Below are 15,464 nucleotides of genomic sequence, written 5' to 3'. Positions count from 1 at the left end.
TTGCATTTATGGTGTATTTTTTTTTTTTTTTCATCCACGGTGTATTTTTGAGCTCAGTCAGCAGCAAACCAGCAGCTCGATGCCAAGACCATCCCCATTTCGGGGGGCTGGCCCAGCCTGGAGCATCCTCAGGCCCCCCCCGTGTCACATCCCCAGCCCAGGGCAAGCCCTGGGCAGGGCATCCCGTCCCCAGGAGATAAATCCTGCCGGGTGCCGACCTGTTACATCCCGGGCAGGCGGCCGGGAGCGGCTGCCAGCACTGCCAGAGGTGCTAATGAGGCTGGAAATTAAGAGCTGGACCGGAGGTGCCCCTCTGCCACGCCGGGTGCTGGCAGGGCCACCGGTGATGGCACCAGCCTGGCAAACCCATGCCCACCACGGGGCTGGCGAGCCGAGAGCGAGGGGCGAGGAAGGAAATAACCACCCGGGAGCAGCAGTTTTCTTTACAAAAGACACAAATTTCAAATCCGTGACAATTATATACAAAACAAGGGAATTACAAAACGTGCGGAATTGTCCTATTTGCACCCGTATAGAAAAGTGTCCTGTGCTGGAGCAGGCGCCGGCTGGCCAGACTGCCGGTCCCCGCCGTGTGTCCCTCCCCATCCCAAATGTCGCCGGACATCCTGTGCCCGGGGGCGTTTCTCCCGCGCCGGCAACGTTGCTGTGGCTACAGGGAAGCTGCCGAGGGAGAGGATGGGGTCATCAAGGAGGGCCCAAGCCCCCAAAGCTCCCCCCGTGGGTGCTGGAGGGTCCTGGGGAGGGGGGTCCAGCCCCTTACCCATCACTGTCCTCTCGGGCGCTGCGTCCTCTTCCACCTCTTCTTCCTCCCCATCAAAGTATTCCTCATCATCCTCTGCTGCAAACAAGCGGCCAAAGGTCACCAGGAGCCACCAGGAGAAGCAGGGGGTGTCAGCAGCTGGGTGGGGGTCGCTAATGGGGCGTTGGGGGCTGAATTACCGGGGTCGAAGTCCAAGGCGTGCACGGCCTCGGTGAGGTGCTCCAGGCTCACGGAGAAGGCGTCCATGCTCTCATAGCCCTGCTCGATCTTGTCCAGGCGACCACCCTTGGAGGCCTCCACGATCCTGGGCGGGGAGAGCAGGGATGGGTGCATTCCTGTCCCCTCGTGGGGCACCAGGGCAGGGGGTCACGGCATCCCCCATCCCTGCCCCTGGATCACGGAGGTTCCCCCAGTTTGAGCACTTACGTTTTTATGAGCTGCTTGGCGTTCTGTGGAAAGAGAGAGAGAGAAGGGGAAGGAGGAGGAGAAGGAGGTGAGTGAAGCCACAGCAGCCACCAGGTCGCCCCCCACAGCGGGACCCCATGAGGAACCAGCGGGGAGGGGGCAGGCTTGGGGGTCTCACCATGAGGAAGGCGGCCCCCCCGGTCTCCTCGGCTGCCTGGATGGCCGTCTCCACCAGCCGGCTCGACTTCTCCAGCTGCTCCTTGTACTGGCAGATGAGGCTCTGGATGAAGGCGGTCTTGTCCGCCTGCTCCTGCGAGATGCGCTGCAGCAGCTCCACTTTCTTCTCCTCCAGCAGCGCCGCCAGCGCGTCAAAGCGAGCGCAGAGCTCCCGCTTGGCCGCCTCGCTGTTCTCCTGCGGGGACAAGGGACAGGGGATGTCACCTCTGCGTCCCTCCGGCACCTCAGCATCCCAAGGCTTCATGGGCTCCACCCCGCTCCCGGCCGTGCTCGGCTTTTGGGGGGTTCCTTTTCCCCCTTTCCTCACCTCGGTGCTCTGGCAGGAGTCCTCCAGCTGGGAGATGATGGTCTGGATCCGGTCATTCCCCGCCACCAGCATGGAGATGCAGTTGTTCAGCTCGGTCTGGTGAGGGACGGAGAGAAGTTTGAACTCCTGTGGAGACAGGAACTTCTCCCACCCCAGCATGGGGACGGGCTGGGCATTGCTTGTCCCCACAGGCCTCACCAGCCACAGCTGCTCTAAATATAGTCTGTCTCCTGGGCACAGTCACCCAGGGGCTATTAATACCCCGTGAGCCATCCCGCTGTTATTTGTGACTGTCCCAGCTCAGCACATCCCCGTGTCCCCCCACAGCCCCCCCCCGGGTCCCCCCCAGGGCACCTTCTGTCCCTGGAAGACGGTTTGCAGAGGGGCCACCTCGCAGTCCTTGTGGGCCCCGAAGACTTTGCACATGGAGCAGGTGGGCACCTCGCAGGTGACGCAGTAGATGTTGATGCGCTCGTCCTCGTGCTCCTTGCACATGGGGTGCTCCCCCTTCTTCAGTGGCCTGCTGGAGAGGGGGGCACGGCCACGGTGACGTCCCCGTCACGGTGACATCCGCACCAGGGTGACGTCCCCGCTGCAGGGACACCCCTGCCACCACGGTGTCCCCACTGCGGCGTCAGCCCCGCTGCCACCCCAAAATGAGGTCCCCAGGAAAGAGGCCAGACCCTGGCCTAACCCCCCAGCCGCTCCTTTGGGAGCCACTGTAAATCTCTGTGCCCCTGTAAACCCCAGTATGTCCCAGTTTAGGCCACCGTGGCTCTGGGCATGGCAGCGGGTGGCACTGGGGACAGGGGGGCTGCAATCCAGAGGCGCTGCACCAGTGCCTAATTTTAGCCTTGTGCTGCCCAGATTTATTGTCACCCGTCGTGTGACCGGGGTGGGGACACCCAGAAACCCCCAGGGGGTTTCTGCAGCTCCATTGTCCTGTCCACAGCAAGGAGGGACATGGGGACAAGCCAAGGCTCTGAAACAGGGACAGGCCTGGGCCCCCCGGCCCCCCCGGCAGGCAGGACACCTGCCACGTGCCATCGTCCCCGTCCCCATGGCTCTCACACAATATTTACAGCGCTCCAGGGAATTTGGCCGGGGCCACTGCTCTGCCTCGAGAGCCTGTGACCCCTCTGTGTCCCCCCAGCTTCGTGTTTGTACCCACTGGGTCCCCCCCCCCCCCCAAACTGTCCCTCTGCCCCTTATCAGCCTCAGTGCCTGTTGTCACCAGCAGAGCCTGGATTCCTTCCCCACACCTCTTATCTCCCACCGAATGTTCCAGCAAGAGCCTCGGGGGCAGCAGGAGGTGCTCAGCTGCCACCACCCCCCTGGGCCCTGCCATGCCCCTGGGACAGCCAGAGGCACAAACTGCTCTGGGCAGAGGGGACAGTTGGGTTGGGGGAGGAAGTTTTGGGTCCAGGGAGGAAGATTTTGGTCGAGGGAGGAAGATTTGAGTCAGGAAAAGATTTGGATTGGGGATCACTGAGCAGAAAGACCCCCAGGTGCAATCTTTGGGGTGCCGGTGCTGGTGCTGGGACATGGCAGGGAGCCATCCCCGCGCCCCCATGTCCCCATATCCCCAGGTCCCCCCCAGCCACGGCCGCCTGTGCCCACCTGGAGCACTCCTGCTTGTAGATGTCGATGATGTTCTCCACGAGCAGGTTCCTCTGCAGCCCGTAGACGCCGTGGCGATCCAGCAGCACCTCGTGGCGGCACGAGGGGCACCGGAACCGGCCCCCCGAAATCACACTGCTCCGGCCCTGCCAGTACGGGTTGGCGGCCTGGGAGGGCAAGATGAACATCGGGGGGGGTCCATCAGTGTCCCCACCATACCCCAGTGCCCCCCAGGCCGGGCACGGGGAGGGGACAGGCGTGGGGAGCCCGCCTCACCTGGAAGACGTCGTTGGCGCACTTGCGGCAGAGGTTGTGCTGGCAGGGCAGGATCACCACCGGCTTGCTGAGCATCTCCAGGCAGATGGGGCAGATGAGCTGCTTCTCCAGGCTCTCCATGGGGCTGCCATCCTGCAGGATCCCGGCTTGGAAGTCCATGGGCTCGTCAGTGCTGTCTCCTCGCAGCGCTCTCGCTGCCGGCACCCCAGCCCCGCTATTTATGAACGGCTCGGTGTCACGCGGATCCATCCCCATCGCGGCGGTGTCGGGTGTCGGGACAGCACCTGTCACACGGCGCTGAGCCGTCGGGAAGGGCCGGTAAACAAGACGGGCACAGGCTGTCCAGGAGGCGCTGCCCGCCCGTGCCGGGGACATGCCCGAACCGCAGCTCTGGGGTAAACAGCGCCGGGCGCTGCCCCCCGGCCAAGTGATTGCACATCCTGAGACCGGCAGGGACCCCAAGACAGCGTCAGGGCGGGGGCAAGGAGGGGCAAACACCGGCCCCGCGGTCATTAGGACATTGTGGTGGCTCCAGAAATCAGGCGGAGCTGGGCCAGGTGCACCAGGGGGTGGCTTACACAGGGTTTGTCCTTTTCCCCACCCAAAACACGAGCACTTCTGGGCTACAAACACACCTCGCCAGTGGCTCCCTGCGTGCTTGGAGGGGACAGGCAGCTCTGGGGGAGGCAGCCCCCATGCCTGGCACATGCGGCGGGGTGTCCCCTCCCCAGGCAGGGGCCTGTGACCCCAGACACAGCAGGGGCTGCTCAGGCTGCTCCCCACAGCCATGTCACAGCCGTGACCCAGCTGGCTCCGCTGCTGGGGTTCCAAAGCTGACCCAGAAACGGCTGGTGGGGCACAGCCCTGGCCGAAAGCAGCCCCGGACACGATGCCCAGCTGGCTGGCCCGGGGCCAGGGCTGGCCGCAGGGAGAGCTGTCAGCACGGGCAGCTGCACCAGCAGAGGGTAACCCTACCCTCGGCGCAGATGGGTCAGCATGGGGGGACAGGGTGGTGGCAGCTGGGTGCCCACAGAGACTGCGGGCAGGAGGGGCTGCAGGGGCTACCTGGGTGCACAGGTGTAGGTGTGCGGGGGTGCAGGGATGCACGGGCACGTGGATAAATGGGTGCACAGGGACAAGGGAGGTATGACACACGGGCACCTGGGTGGACAGGCACACGGTGTCGGGGTGCACTGACCCCCTCGTCTCCCTGCCCAGCTGTTTCGGGGCTCCTTCCGCCCTGGCTCACGTGTGCAGCGAGTGGCTGTGCCGGGACCCGCCAGGCACATCTTGCAAAATTGTTCCCGTTCAGGGACTTGGGGCTCTGCCAGCGAGGCGCTGGCAGGAGGACAGGGCTGGCTGGGCACACGGGGGGGGGGACCCTGCCCGGACCCAGACAAGACCTGGCCCTGCCCCGGGTGACATTGATTAACTAATTGCTTCTGGACTCAATTAAGGGGATTCACAGAAACGGAGGGGATGTAATGCCCTAAGCAGCTTTCCGAACCCACAAGGGGCTCGTTGGCCCCTAATTGGCTTGGGACAGCTTAGGCAGGACCCAGGGCACTAATCACCCCTGGGATCCTGCCCAATTAACCCTGGAGAGCCCACTGCAGGAATGAATCTCCCTCTGCTTGGTCTTGGAAGGGCTCTGAGCAGTAGGTGGCCCTGGCTTCTCCCAAAATGTCCCCGTGATGGCTTTGCAATGGTTGAGGACACAGCAGGGCCTGTGACAGGAGCCCTGCGGTCCCAGCTCCTGGGCATGGGGGACACTTCCAGCCCTGCAGCCTGGGGAGGAAAGGGGGCCATGACACAGGACAGGGAGCAGAGAGGGGCGACAGCTCTTGTGTCACTGTCACACAAAGCCAGGGCACAACCAAGGGCGAGAGGAGCTGTACTGATTTTTTCCGGATGCCAAGCAATAAATCATAGAGTCCCGGAATTGTTTATTTTGGAAGGACCTTAAATCCCACCCAGTGCCACCCCTGACAGGGCAGGGACACCTTCCGCTGTCCCAGGCTGCTCCAAGCCCCATCCAGCCTGGCCTTGGGCACTGTCAGGGATCCAGGGACAGCCGCAGCTGCTCTGGGCACCCTGTGCCCGGCCTGCCCACCCTCACAGGCAACAATTCCTTCCTAATTAATAAACAGAAATTTAGGTAATTAATTGATTCATTAATGCAATTAAACGCCCACTGCGCTCGCCCCGCCCCGCCCTCTCGGCTGACCAATCACGGGGCGCTTTGCCCGAAGTGGGCGCGGTCACGGAGTGGGCGTGGCCGCGCTGAGGGGAAGGCGGGCGGGCGGAGCGCAGCGCTAAGATGGCGGCCGGGCGGCGGCGGCGGCGGCGGCGCTGAGGTAACGCGGCTTTTCCCGGCCCGGGGGCGGCCCCGCGGCCTCGCCGGCCCCCGGCGGGTTGGAGCGGGGCGGGATCCGCGCTGCAGGTTGGGGGGGGGGGCCGGTACGCACTGCGGCGGGCCAGCATCGTGCCCCCCTCTGGGTCGAGCGGTGCGCCGGTGCTTCCCTCCACAGCCTCAGGTGGGGGCCCGGTGCGGCCGTGCAGCAGGAGGGCTGCATTAATGTTATCTCTATTATTTATATATTTCTATTATTCCATAATCGCCGCCGGTAAGGCGGCGGGCGGCGCTGCCCGGGCCCGCGGGAGCGAGCGGCGGCCCCGGCCCGGTGTGGCCCGGTGTGGGCTCGGCCCCGGGGCTCGGCTCGGTGACCGGGCCGCGGTGACAGCCGCTGCCGGCTCGGGGGACGTGCTGTGCCCGCCGTGCCCGTGTGTGAGGTGTTTTCCCGCGGGGTTCTTTGGCCCCGGGGAAATGGCAGCTCCGGCCCTCGCTGGCCCAGCAGGTCCCAGTGTCCGGGCTCTGACCTGCGGCCGCAGCCTCGGCCCGTCCCTCACTGGGCTCTCCTGCTTCCTCACACACCTCACGCCTCGGTTCCCAACCTCCCTGCCAATGTCCATCGCACAGCTTTGCTGAAAGGTTAAAATGTCTCTGTAGCATTGCCTGACACTGATGATACCTTTTTTCTCTCTCTTTTTCCTTTTTTTTTTTTTTTTCCTTAATATAAAAGAAAGCCTAAAGCAGTGGAAATACTTGAAAGCTTCCTACTAATAACAGGCCGTTTCAGTGTGGTCCTTATTGCCTGACATAAACAGAGTTACCTTTATCACTGGCTGTCTTAAAGCTATCGTAGTTCTGATCTATCAGTGTGATTTTATTTATTTATTTACTTTTGGGTTTGCGTTTCATTCTGTTTGACCAGTGATCCTTGGCTAGTCAAGCTTTTAATTTTTTTTATTTTAGTTTCCTGCTGTCTCTAGTCAGTGTCCCGTTTTAGTTTGGTTGTGTGAAGGTGGTGCCGGTGTTTGGTTTGTAATCTTGTAGGGCAGCGTGCAGGGAGGGTCACAAATCTGCAGCAGGGTTTGGTGCTTTTGGGGGGTTTTTTTCCTCCTTTTTTTTTTTTTTTTTTTTTTGTGTGTGTGTGTGTGTGTGTGTCTCTTGTTTTACTGTCAGAGCAATAACTTAACTTTTGTCCTTGCTCTGTTGAGCAAAAGTGAAAGTTAGATGCTGGCTGCCAACTTCTGCAATCAGTAATCCTTTTTATTAACCTTTCATAACTGTAGATTCCTCGTGCAGAGGAGAAGCTTGGTGAAAAAATCACCTCAAAAAATAAACGGGGAGCAATTGAAGCTGAGCAAAGCAACTTAATTGTAACAGAAACACTTGCTCCTGCAGTCCACAAAAAGGCAGTTGATTAAAATCTGTACTGCCCAAGCAGGGGCTTCTGCTGGGAGCTGCCAGGCTGGATGGGGAGCATGCCACCCTCCTGTCATTCCTGCAGATGCTCACAGAAAACACGGAGGGAGCGGAGCAGGAGCGTTCCCCACAGCCCTGCCTCGGCCCCCTGCCAGCCCGGCTTTGAACTGTTGCCACCTTGAACACACCGGGCTGTATTTGAATTTTTTTAACCGGAAAGATGTAATTTTGCTTTCACTCGGTTCTCTGTGTGTGTGGCAAAGAGGGTGCAGGTTTATGGAGGAGCTTCTGGAATGTTCTAGCGCTGAGCCCCCGTTAACAGCGGGGTCTGGGCAGGCCCAGCCCCTCGAGGGGGGGAATACACAGCCCGGTTCCTGTGCCTAAGCTTTAGCTCTGTGGGTTTCTCCCCCTTCCCCAGAACCTTTGCTCTTGAAGATGGTGAGTAGCCAGCCTAAGTACGATCTAATTCGGGAGGTTGGTCGTGGCAGTTATGGTGTGGTGTACGAAGCGGTCGTCAGGAGCAGCCGCGCCCGCGTGGCCGTGAAAAAGATCCGGTGCCACGCTCCCGAGAACGTGGAACTGGCTCTGCGCGAGTTCTGGGCCCTTAGCAGTATCAAGAGCCAGCACCCCAACGTCATTCACCTGGAGGAGTGCATCTTGCAGAAAGATGGCATGGTGCAGAAGATGGCCCATGGCTCCAGCTCCTCCCTGTACTTGCAGGTACTCGAGGCCGAGGGGACGGGGTGGAAGGAACCGTGAGCTGGGGGGAAGGAGGTGGGGCAGCCCAGGGGTGTGAGCTCTGCTCAGCCAGGCCAGGGGATTGTGTGCACTGCCGACACCCAGACTTTAACAGAGATCTTAAAAAAAACCCCACAGAACAATCACCTGGATCTTGGGTTTGAAGCTGTGCTGCTCTGAAAGAGTCCAGAATTTGTGTCTAATGCAAATCTGCTTTGATAATTTGAGGAAGCCCTGCAGGTGAAGCCCAGGGGAGGTGCAGGCTGTGCAGTTCTTGGCAGCTGCAGGTTAAAGAGCATTCTGTCCTGGGACAGAGCTTGGAGGAGTTCCATCCTGGGTGTCCTTGGAAGAGGAAATCAGTGTCTTGATTTATAGGAAGCCAACGGTTAAAATTCTTTCAGAGACAAGAATCAGTTGCTAGCACATCATGAGCTGTTTTTATTTTTTAATAAATAACTATTAATCTCTTCAAAGAGTGGTCAAGGTATAAATAAGGGAATACATATCACTCTGAAAGTGTCCTTTAAGTTTGAGGATGGGTATGTTTGAAGGTGGAAAGACATTGAAAGGCAATCTAATTAGCTCCCTTGTCAAGAAGGAGCCCCAAGTATAAATCAGCCCCGGGCAGAAATTTGTGTCTCTGGTTTAAAAAGCCAGCAGCCTGCTCAGTGTTTGCTGTGTTGTCCCTAGTCAGGTGTTGTCATTTCAGTTTTCCCTGTCCCTGCTTCTGTCTGGTGTGGCCCCTTTCTTGGTGAGCAGCCCTGCAGGTGCCCAGCACCAGGATTCCCAGCTCTGCCAACTCCCCGTGCCCTGGGAGCTGTTCCTGCCTTGTTTTCCTGGGAGGATTAGGCTAACATAACCCTGGCCAGCTCGTGGGGGAGAAGTCAGAGCCTTGCCTGCCTGCTTTCAGTGGAGCTGCCAGGGGTGTGCAGGGAGGAGCCTCCAGAGCCCCGGGGTGGAGCTGCAGGGTGGGGAGAGCTCCCAGCTGCCCCCCAGCACTGGCTGGGCTGGCACAGGGATCTGCCAGGTGCAAACAGCAGGGATTGTTTTGCTGGAGCAGGGAGAGGAGCAAAGGGCAGAGCAGAGCTGAGCTGGCAGGGTCACTGTGGAGCAGCCTGGGCTAAAGCAGGCCCGGTCAGAGCCCTCCTGGCTCTGCCAGGTGCTGGTGCAGAGCTGAGCTGCTGCTGTGTCTGAGGAGGCTGAGCAGGGGCTGTCACCCTCTCCTGGAGGGCTCTGGGGCAGGTTCTCAGTGCCAGCTGAACCAAATCTGTAGAGTTTGAGTCCTGAGTCTGCCTTGTCTGCTGGTGCTTTGCCACTGCCACAGATGTGGGGGGTGGATTTTGTTGTCTTAGTTCTTACGACGCCTGCAAGTGCAGCTCCTGTGGCTCTGTGCTGGTGCCCTCTTGGCAGAGGAGACTCCCTGCTCTCCTGAGATACCCTAATCTCCCCACTCCTGACTACAAACCCTAAAGAAGGCATTTTTTTGCTCTGAAATAGATTTACTGTTTAAATTGGTCTGGGAAGATAGCTGTAATTTTTTGCCATTTTTTCTCTTGAAAAGGTCACTTTTTAAAAGCATTTTAAAATGCCTCTCTAGATATTAACACAGCCCTTCACTTTTGAAAGCCAGTTTGATTTAGTGTCCATGGGTTTGCTACTAACAGAAATAGTTGCAGGACTTTCCTTCCAGAGCCACCTCAGAGGAGCTGAAGAGGCAAATGCAGTTGTGTAAACAGGATTAGTAGAAGTGATTGCAGGTTTTACTTTGCTTTCTGTGTGAAGCAGCTGTAAGAACTGGCTGTTCAACTTGTGTTCCTGAAAACACCATGTGGATAATGATGGTGGGAAGGGTGTTCCGTGCTCAGCTGTGCCTGCAGATCAGTGTTCTCCTGGCTTCAGGGATCCTGTGTTAACTTGTTGGAATTCATTCATGTGTCAGGAATGGAGAACAGGCTTTAAAAATCTCTCATGGATAAATAGAGCTGTGTGGAGTTACTTGTGAGACTTTGTTTATCCCGAGAAGCTGTTGGCAAAGTGGGTGGGACAGGCTTTGTCAGGGTGGGACACTGTCCAGCTGGGACAGATGGGAGGGCAATGGCCACTGGGTATCTTTAAAAATTCTGTTATCAGGGTCGAGCTCTGCTGCTGGGCAGGAGCCTGAGCGTGATACGCTCCACACAAGTGGAGATAAGGAGGCGGGCAAATATATTGTGATTTTATTTTTTTTCTCTTTTACATAAAAACATTTGCATCACGTTCTCTTTCCCCCATTGCAGTATCTTGCTCTCTGGATTGTTGAGAGGAGGGTTGAGCAGTCCTAGAATGGTCTGGGTTGGAAGGGATCTTAAACCCCATCTCATTTCCATGGGCAGGGACACCTTCCACTGTCCCAGCTTGTTCCAGCCTGGCCTTGGACTCTTCCAGGGATCCAGGGGCAGCCAGAGCTTCTCTGGGCACCTGTGCCAGGGCCCCCCAGCCCCTCAGGGAGCAATTCCTTCTGTGCAACTAACCCAAATTTCCCCTCTCCACCAAGATCCTGATTTCACGCATTTTTCCATCACATCCCTCTCATGATCATCAGGTAGTTACGAGATTTCTTTTCCTCGTTGCAGCTCGTAGAAACCTCATTAAAAGGAGAAATAGCCTTTGACCCCAAAAGTGCTTATTACCTGTGGTTTGTGATGGATTTCTGCGACGGGGGGGACATGAACGAGTACCTGCTGTCCCGCAAGCCCAACCGCAGGACCAACACCAGCTTCATGCTGCAGCTCAGCAGCGCCCTGGCCTTCCTGCACAAGAACCAGATCATCCACAGGGACCTCAAACCCGACAACATCCTCATCTCGCAGGGCCGGGCGGACGCCAGCGACCCCGAGCCCACGCTGAAGGTGGCGGATTTCGGGCTGAGCAAGGTGTGCTCGGCCTCGGGGCAGAACCCCGAGGAGCCCGTCAACGTCAACAAATGTTTCCTGTCCACCGCCTGCGGCACGGACTTCTACATGGCCCCCGAGGTGTGGGAGGGACACTACACGGCCAAGGCCGACATCTTCGCCCTGGGCATCATCATCTGGGCCATGCTGGAGAGGATCACCTTCATCGACACGGAGACCAAGAAGGAGCTGCTGGGCAGTTACGTGCGGCAGGGCACGGCCATCGTGCCGGTGGGCGAGGCGCTGCTGGAGAACCCCAAGATGGAGCTGCTCATCCCCGTCAAGAAGAAGTCCATGAACGCCCGCATGAAGCAGCTGATCAAGGAGATGCTGGCGGCCAACCCGCAGGACCGGCCCGACGCCTTCGAGCTGGAGCTCAGGCTGGTCAACATCGCCTTCAAGGACAGCAGCTGGGACACGTGAGGGGCTGAGCCCTGAGGGCAGAGCTCAGCTCGCTGCAGGGGGGGCTCCTCACCTCCCTGAGTTTCCTGGCAGGAATGTTGAGCTGGCCACGGGGTGAAATCCCAGAGTGAGGCTGTTCCTTGCTCTGTGCGCTGGCCGGGGGGAGGTTGCTAGAGCCGACAGTACTTGATTTCCAGCACTCTTGTCGTGGAGTGTCTCACACATTCCAGCTTCCTATGGCAGTATTAGGAACTCTCATGGAAAAAAAAAAAAAAAAAAGGATTTGCATGCTGGCAGTGCAAATCTTGAGGCTTTGTAATGTAATCTGTGTACATATTTATGTATATGAGTGACTGGGAGTGTGTGTGCACTTAAATTATTTGCTGTGGGTCTGGATGATTGGGGTCTGCTAGAAATCTGGGTGAAGAAGGTGGGTGACAAAAGCTCCTTCTTCCCCGGGCCTGAATGGCTTTATTATTTATTTTTGTTATCTGATTTCAAAGACTTGACTTTGTAAACAAAAAAAGCAATGCAAGGGGGTCAGCTGCTTTCCAAGTGCTAACGTGGCTGATCTTAGCACTTAGAGCTTAATGAGCTCATCACTGAGGGAGTCAAATTAAAAATGTACAGTCAGGTGCTGGCAGGGGGGGCTGGGTCATTGATCGTTTGATTTTGCTTTTATTAATCAATTAATCTGCCTTTTCTCAACACCAGGCTCTCTGCCCTGGTGTCCATAATCCCGGAGCACCTCGAGGCTTTACCTCAGCAGAATTCTGTGCCCTCAGTTTATGGCAGCAATGGATGAGGGAATCCAGCAGCATAATCTTAAAATCCTTCAAAATGTGGTGGCAGCACAGTTTTCCCACTAAGTGAATCCAACTAATAATCCCAGCAGTCATGGCCTTTCCTCTCTGGCACTGCCCCAAACCCAGTGGGGATGAGGGGACAGGGGTGGTGGCCCTGTCCCCTGGCTCTCACCTGCTCTCACGGGTGTGTGGAAGGTGGCAGCCTGGGTTGTTGTGGGGTTTTTTTAATAATTTTTCCTCCTTTTAAAGAAGTGATCTTTATTTAAAAGCACAGATGGGAGGATGGGGGGTGTTTGGAGCAGTTGGAAGCTGCTTATCCCCAGCTCTGGCTGCACGGAGCAGATTGAGGCTGGGAGAGGTTTCTCTGAGGCCACCTGACACTGCAGGGCTGCAGCAGCTCTTTGTGCAGCACGACACTTTGTTCTTCTGGGTGCAGGGCTGACCTTTCCCTTCCAGGCTGACCTCTGGGAAAAAGCAGACTCTTAAAATTGCCTTTAAAGCTGCAGGAAAGGCCAGTTTTCTGTATGAAATTCGATTTATTCTCCCCCCCACACACACACACACCCAAATCTTACCTGGAAATGGCTGTAAGTATTTCCTTGTATCATTTGCTTTTTGAATACTGTTTCCTCTTAGTGCTGGGACGGCAGTTCTGGGCACTCAGTGTTTATTCTTCGAGTGCAAATAAGCAAAATAGGATTTTTTTGTTGTTGTTATTCCAAAAGCAAAGGGTTCTGATTCTACCCAACTTCTGAGGCTTTACAGGCCACAGATTGTTCTTACTTGGTGCTATGTGAGCTGGTGGCTGTCACCCAGCTGGCCTTAGTTTTTAATTCTTGTGATTTTCTTTCACTTCATCCTTCTAGGGAGTGATCCTCAGACAAACACACTTTGCTTGTGCCAACTCTGCCTTCCCAGTCCTCACATCCCAGCAGGGATGAGAAAAACTTGAAGGGGGTTTATAATTCACGTGAAACTCGGGAGCTTTTTACAAACGAAGGGGTGAGGGTCCCCCAGTCTCACCCACCCAGAAATTATAACCAGAATCACTCTGCTCCCCTCTGAGGTGCTCTGAGAACCACCTGAGGCTCCTCTGCAGGGCTGCACTGCAGAAAGGAGGGACTGGCACTGGGAATTTTCGGGGTGTTTGACTCCCAAAGCGTTTCTTTGCACTGATTGCCACTTTATAGGTTGGGGGTACCTGAAATCCCTCTCATGGTGCTTATCCTCGCTGTTGGGTGACACTGGTAGTCCTCGAGCTCTGTGTTCTCTTTGATTTTTTTGTTGTTGTTGTTGTCTGAGGTCTTTGTTTTGAGAAAATAAATCAAGTCGTTGTAGCAGCTGCGGGGTCTTTCACCAGCGTGACACGAAGTCAAGACACTTTTCAGCACTTGGGAGTTTTTTGGGTTTTTTTTTCCATGTTTTTCTTTAAAAACTGTAAAATATATTTTATGGAGAATTTATAATGAGGAAAATTATTGTGTAATTTATTAAGTTCATGACTTGTTTTTGAAATAAAATCTTGAATTTCGACGACGTTCAAGGACTTTTGTATGGGGAAGTGCTTTGAGTCAGTGCTGCCCTCCAGGGACAGTGTGCTGCTGCTCCCACATGCCCTGGGAAACCTTTGGAGTGAAGGTGAGGAAACATCATTACTTATCCATGACCTCATTTGCATGTTTTAATTAGCAGCGCTCTGGACAGAGGGATCAGCAGACTGGGAATGCTGTAAATGAGTTTTTCTTGGAATTTTTTACACCCACAACAAACCCGAGCCCAGCCCTGTCACCTGTGGATTCCTGGTGCCAGGAAGGGGCAGGTTCCCTCCTGGAATGGGCAAATTCCCTCCTGGCAGGAGCCTTGTCCTTAACTGTCAATGCAGTTTGGATTTAGATTCATTTTTTTTAGGGGGTAAAGACTTTTAGTAGAGGAGAAAGGAGAAAGTCTCACTTTCAGATTAGTTCTAAGAGTGGTGGTTTTAAATACAAACACGAGCTGAATTCCTTCCCCACAAAATGAAGAAAAATAAACCATATATATACACACACACACACTATATATATGTATATATATAGTATATACTGTACTTCAAATATATTTAGCCCATAGGGAGGGTGGGGGAATCTGCAGGGAGATGCCCTGGTGCAGAAATTAGATGTAATTAAAGCCCCGTCTGGGCTGGGAGAGCCCCACCTCGGCTGTGTTTTCCTCCTTGTGCAGAGGCTCCAGCTGGCCCATCCCCATTCCCAGGGCTGGCACTGGGAACTCGCCTTGCTGGTGTTTTTTGTTTTGGTTTAACCACTTTTCTTTACAAAATTCAATTTAATTTTTTTTTCCCCTCCCAGCCCAAATCTCACCTGCAAATGGCTGTAAGTATTTCTTTGCATCGTTTTTGAATACTGTTCCCTCTTAACTCTGTGCTCAGGGGGCAGCTGGGGCTTTGTAGGGGAGGAAAATCCCCATCCAGGGAGCCCCAGGCTCCATCCCAGCCATCGGGAATGTTCCTTCCCTGCAGGGAAACAACTCCCCTCCCGAGGGCTCAGGTGGCACAAAGGGCTTTTCCCTTTGCTCCACTTCTTCCCGTGGATCCTCCCGTGGGACACGGCTGGAGTGGTTTGGATCCTTCCCGGTGGTTTGGGGACGGAAGGGACCGGCCCAGGGAGAGCCAATTTGGAGCATTTAAACGACAGTTTCAGCGGGTGCTGCTGGCGGGGCTGTTCTGTCGCCCTTTGCAGCCCGAAAAGCGCAATTCCCGTGCTTTAGCACAATAAAGGCTGAGCGATGTGCCGGGAATGCCATAAAGGGACACGGGGGAGGTGGCAATTCCAGCCTGAGCTGCTGCAGGTGCTGTTGGGAGCTCTGGGAGTGTTGGGGGGAATCTGAAACCCCATTCTTAGGAGCAGGGAGGTGTCAAGAGACCCGAGGATGGGCTGGAAGAGGAGCCACAGCCCGGGCTGTTCTTTTGCATTTCAGGTTTGGGATGGAACCGGATGCAACCTAAAACAGAAACCTTTGCAGCCGTGGTGGGTTCAGACCCTCAGCCCCATCTCTCCTTCATTCCCTGTCTTTCCTGGCTGTCCCTGGGGTCCCAGCACTGCCCAGCCCTCCCCTGCCGTGGGCTTGGAGCCTTTTGGGGCTTTTTGGGGTTTGGAACATCCACGGGAGCCTCTCCCGGGCCCGGCTGCTCCAGTTC

The 15,464-nt window shown here is 56.1% G+C and overlaps 2 protein-coding genes across 5 annotated transcripts; one reads left to right on the top strand and one right to left on the bottom strand.

The window, feature by feature from the left end:
* Nucleotides 1–443: 443 nt before the first annotated feature.
* On the bottom strand, nt 444–3,803 carry TRIM63 (tripartite motif containing 63). Of its 3 annotated transcripts, none has more exons than XM_066204345.1 (9): nt 3,627–3,803; nt 3,351–3,517; nt 2,085–2,253; nt 1,731–1,826; nt 1,365–1,598; nt 1,208–1,230; nt 961–1,085; nt 782–859; nt 444–681 (listed from the first exon to the last, which is right to left on the bottom strand). In XM_066204345.1, the coding sequence occupies exons 1-9, from the start codon at nt 3,783–3,785 to the stop codon at nt 671–673; spliced, it is 1,062 nt and encodes a 353-aa protein (XP_066060442.1). In that variant the 5' UTR covers nt 3,786–3,803; the 3' UTR covers nt 444–670. The 3 variants fall into 3 exon arrangements, with proteins under 3 accessions (XP_066060442.1, XP_066060443.1, XP_066060444.1); XM_066204346.1 differs by having other exon boundaries at nt 782–856; XM_066204347.1 differs by having other exon boundaries at nt 2,085–2,250.
* A 2,108-nt stretch (nt 3,804–5,911) lies between these two features.
* On the top strand, nt 5,912–13,804 carry PDIK1L (PDLIM1 interacting kinase 1 like). Of its 2 annotated transcripts, none has more exons than XM_066204350.1 (3): nt 5,912–5,983; nt 7,814–8,115; nt 10,746–13,804. In XM_066204350.1, the coding sequence occupies exons 2-3, from the start codon at nt 7,831–7,833 to the stop codon at nt 11,484–11,486; spliced, it is 1,026 nt and encodes a 341-aa protein (XP_066060447.1). In that variant the 5' UTR covers nt 5,912–5,983; nt 7,814–7,830; the 3' UTR covers nt 11,487–13,804. The 2 variants fall into 2 exon arrangements, with proteins under 2 accessions (XP_066060447.1, XP_066060446.1); XM_066204349.1 differs by having other exon boundaries at nt 5,917–5,983; nt 6,710–8,115.
* Nucleotides 13,805–15,464: the final 1,660 nt, after the last annotated feature.

This window comes from Chamaea fasciata, unplaced genomic scaffold, assembly GCF_029207755.1.
Source record: "Chamaea fasciata isolate MVZ Bird 193981 ecotype frontalis unplaced genomic scaffold, bChaFas1.0.hap1 SCAF_26, whole genome shotgun sequence".
Taxonomy (NCBI): Eukaryota; Metazoa; Chordata; class Aves; order Passeriformes; family Sylviidae; genus Chamaea; species Chamaea fasciata.
Note: the sequence above shows the minus strand (reverse complement) of the source record. Positions and strands in the feature narration are given on the sequence as shown.

What these genes read in the sequence shown, in the direction of transcription:
- TRIM63 (XM_066204345.1), bottom strand. Translation starts at nt 3,785, where the DNA reads ATGGACTTCCAAGCCGGGATCCTGCAGGATGGCAGCCCCATGGAGAGC. An exon ending in GCGCCAACGACGTCTTCCAG is followed by an intron (nt 3,518 to 3,626) that starts GTGAGGCGGGCT and finishes TTGCCCTCCCAG; the next exon opens with GCCGCCAACCCGTACTGGCA. An exon ending in GGGGGGCCGCCTTCCTCATG is followed by an intron (nt 1,231 to 1,364) that starts GTGAGACCCCCA and finishes CTCTTTCCACAG; the next exon opens with AACGCCAAGCAGCTCATAAA.
- PDIK1L (XM_066204350.1), top strand. Translation starts at nt 7,831, where the DNA reads ATGGTGAGTAGCCAGCCTAAGTACGATCTAATTCGGGAGGTTGGTCGT. An exon ending in GCTCCTCCCTGTACTTGCAG is followed by an intron (nt 8,116 to 10,745) that starts GTACTCGAGGCC and finishes TCCTCGTTGCAG; the next exon opens with CTCGTAGAAACCTCATTAAA.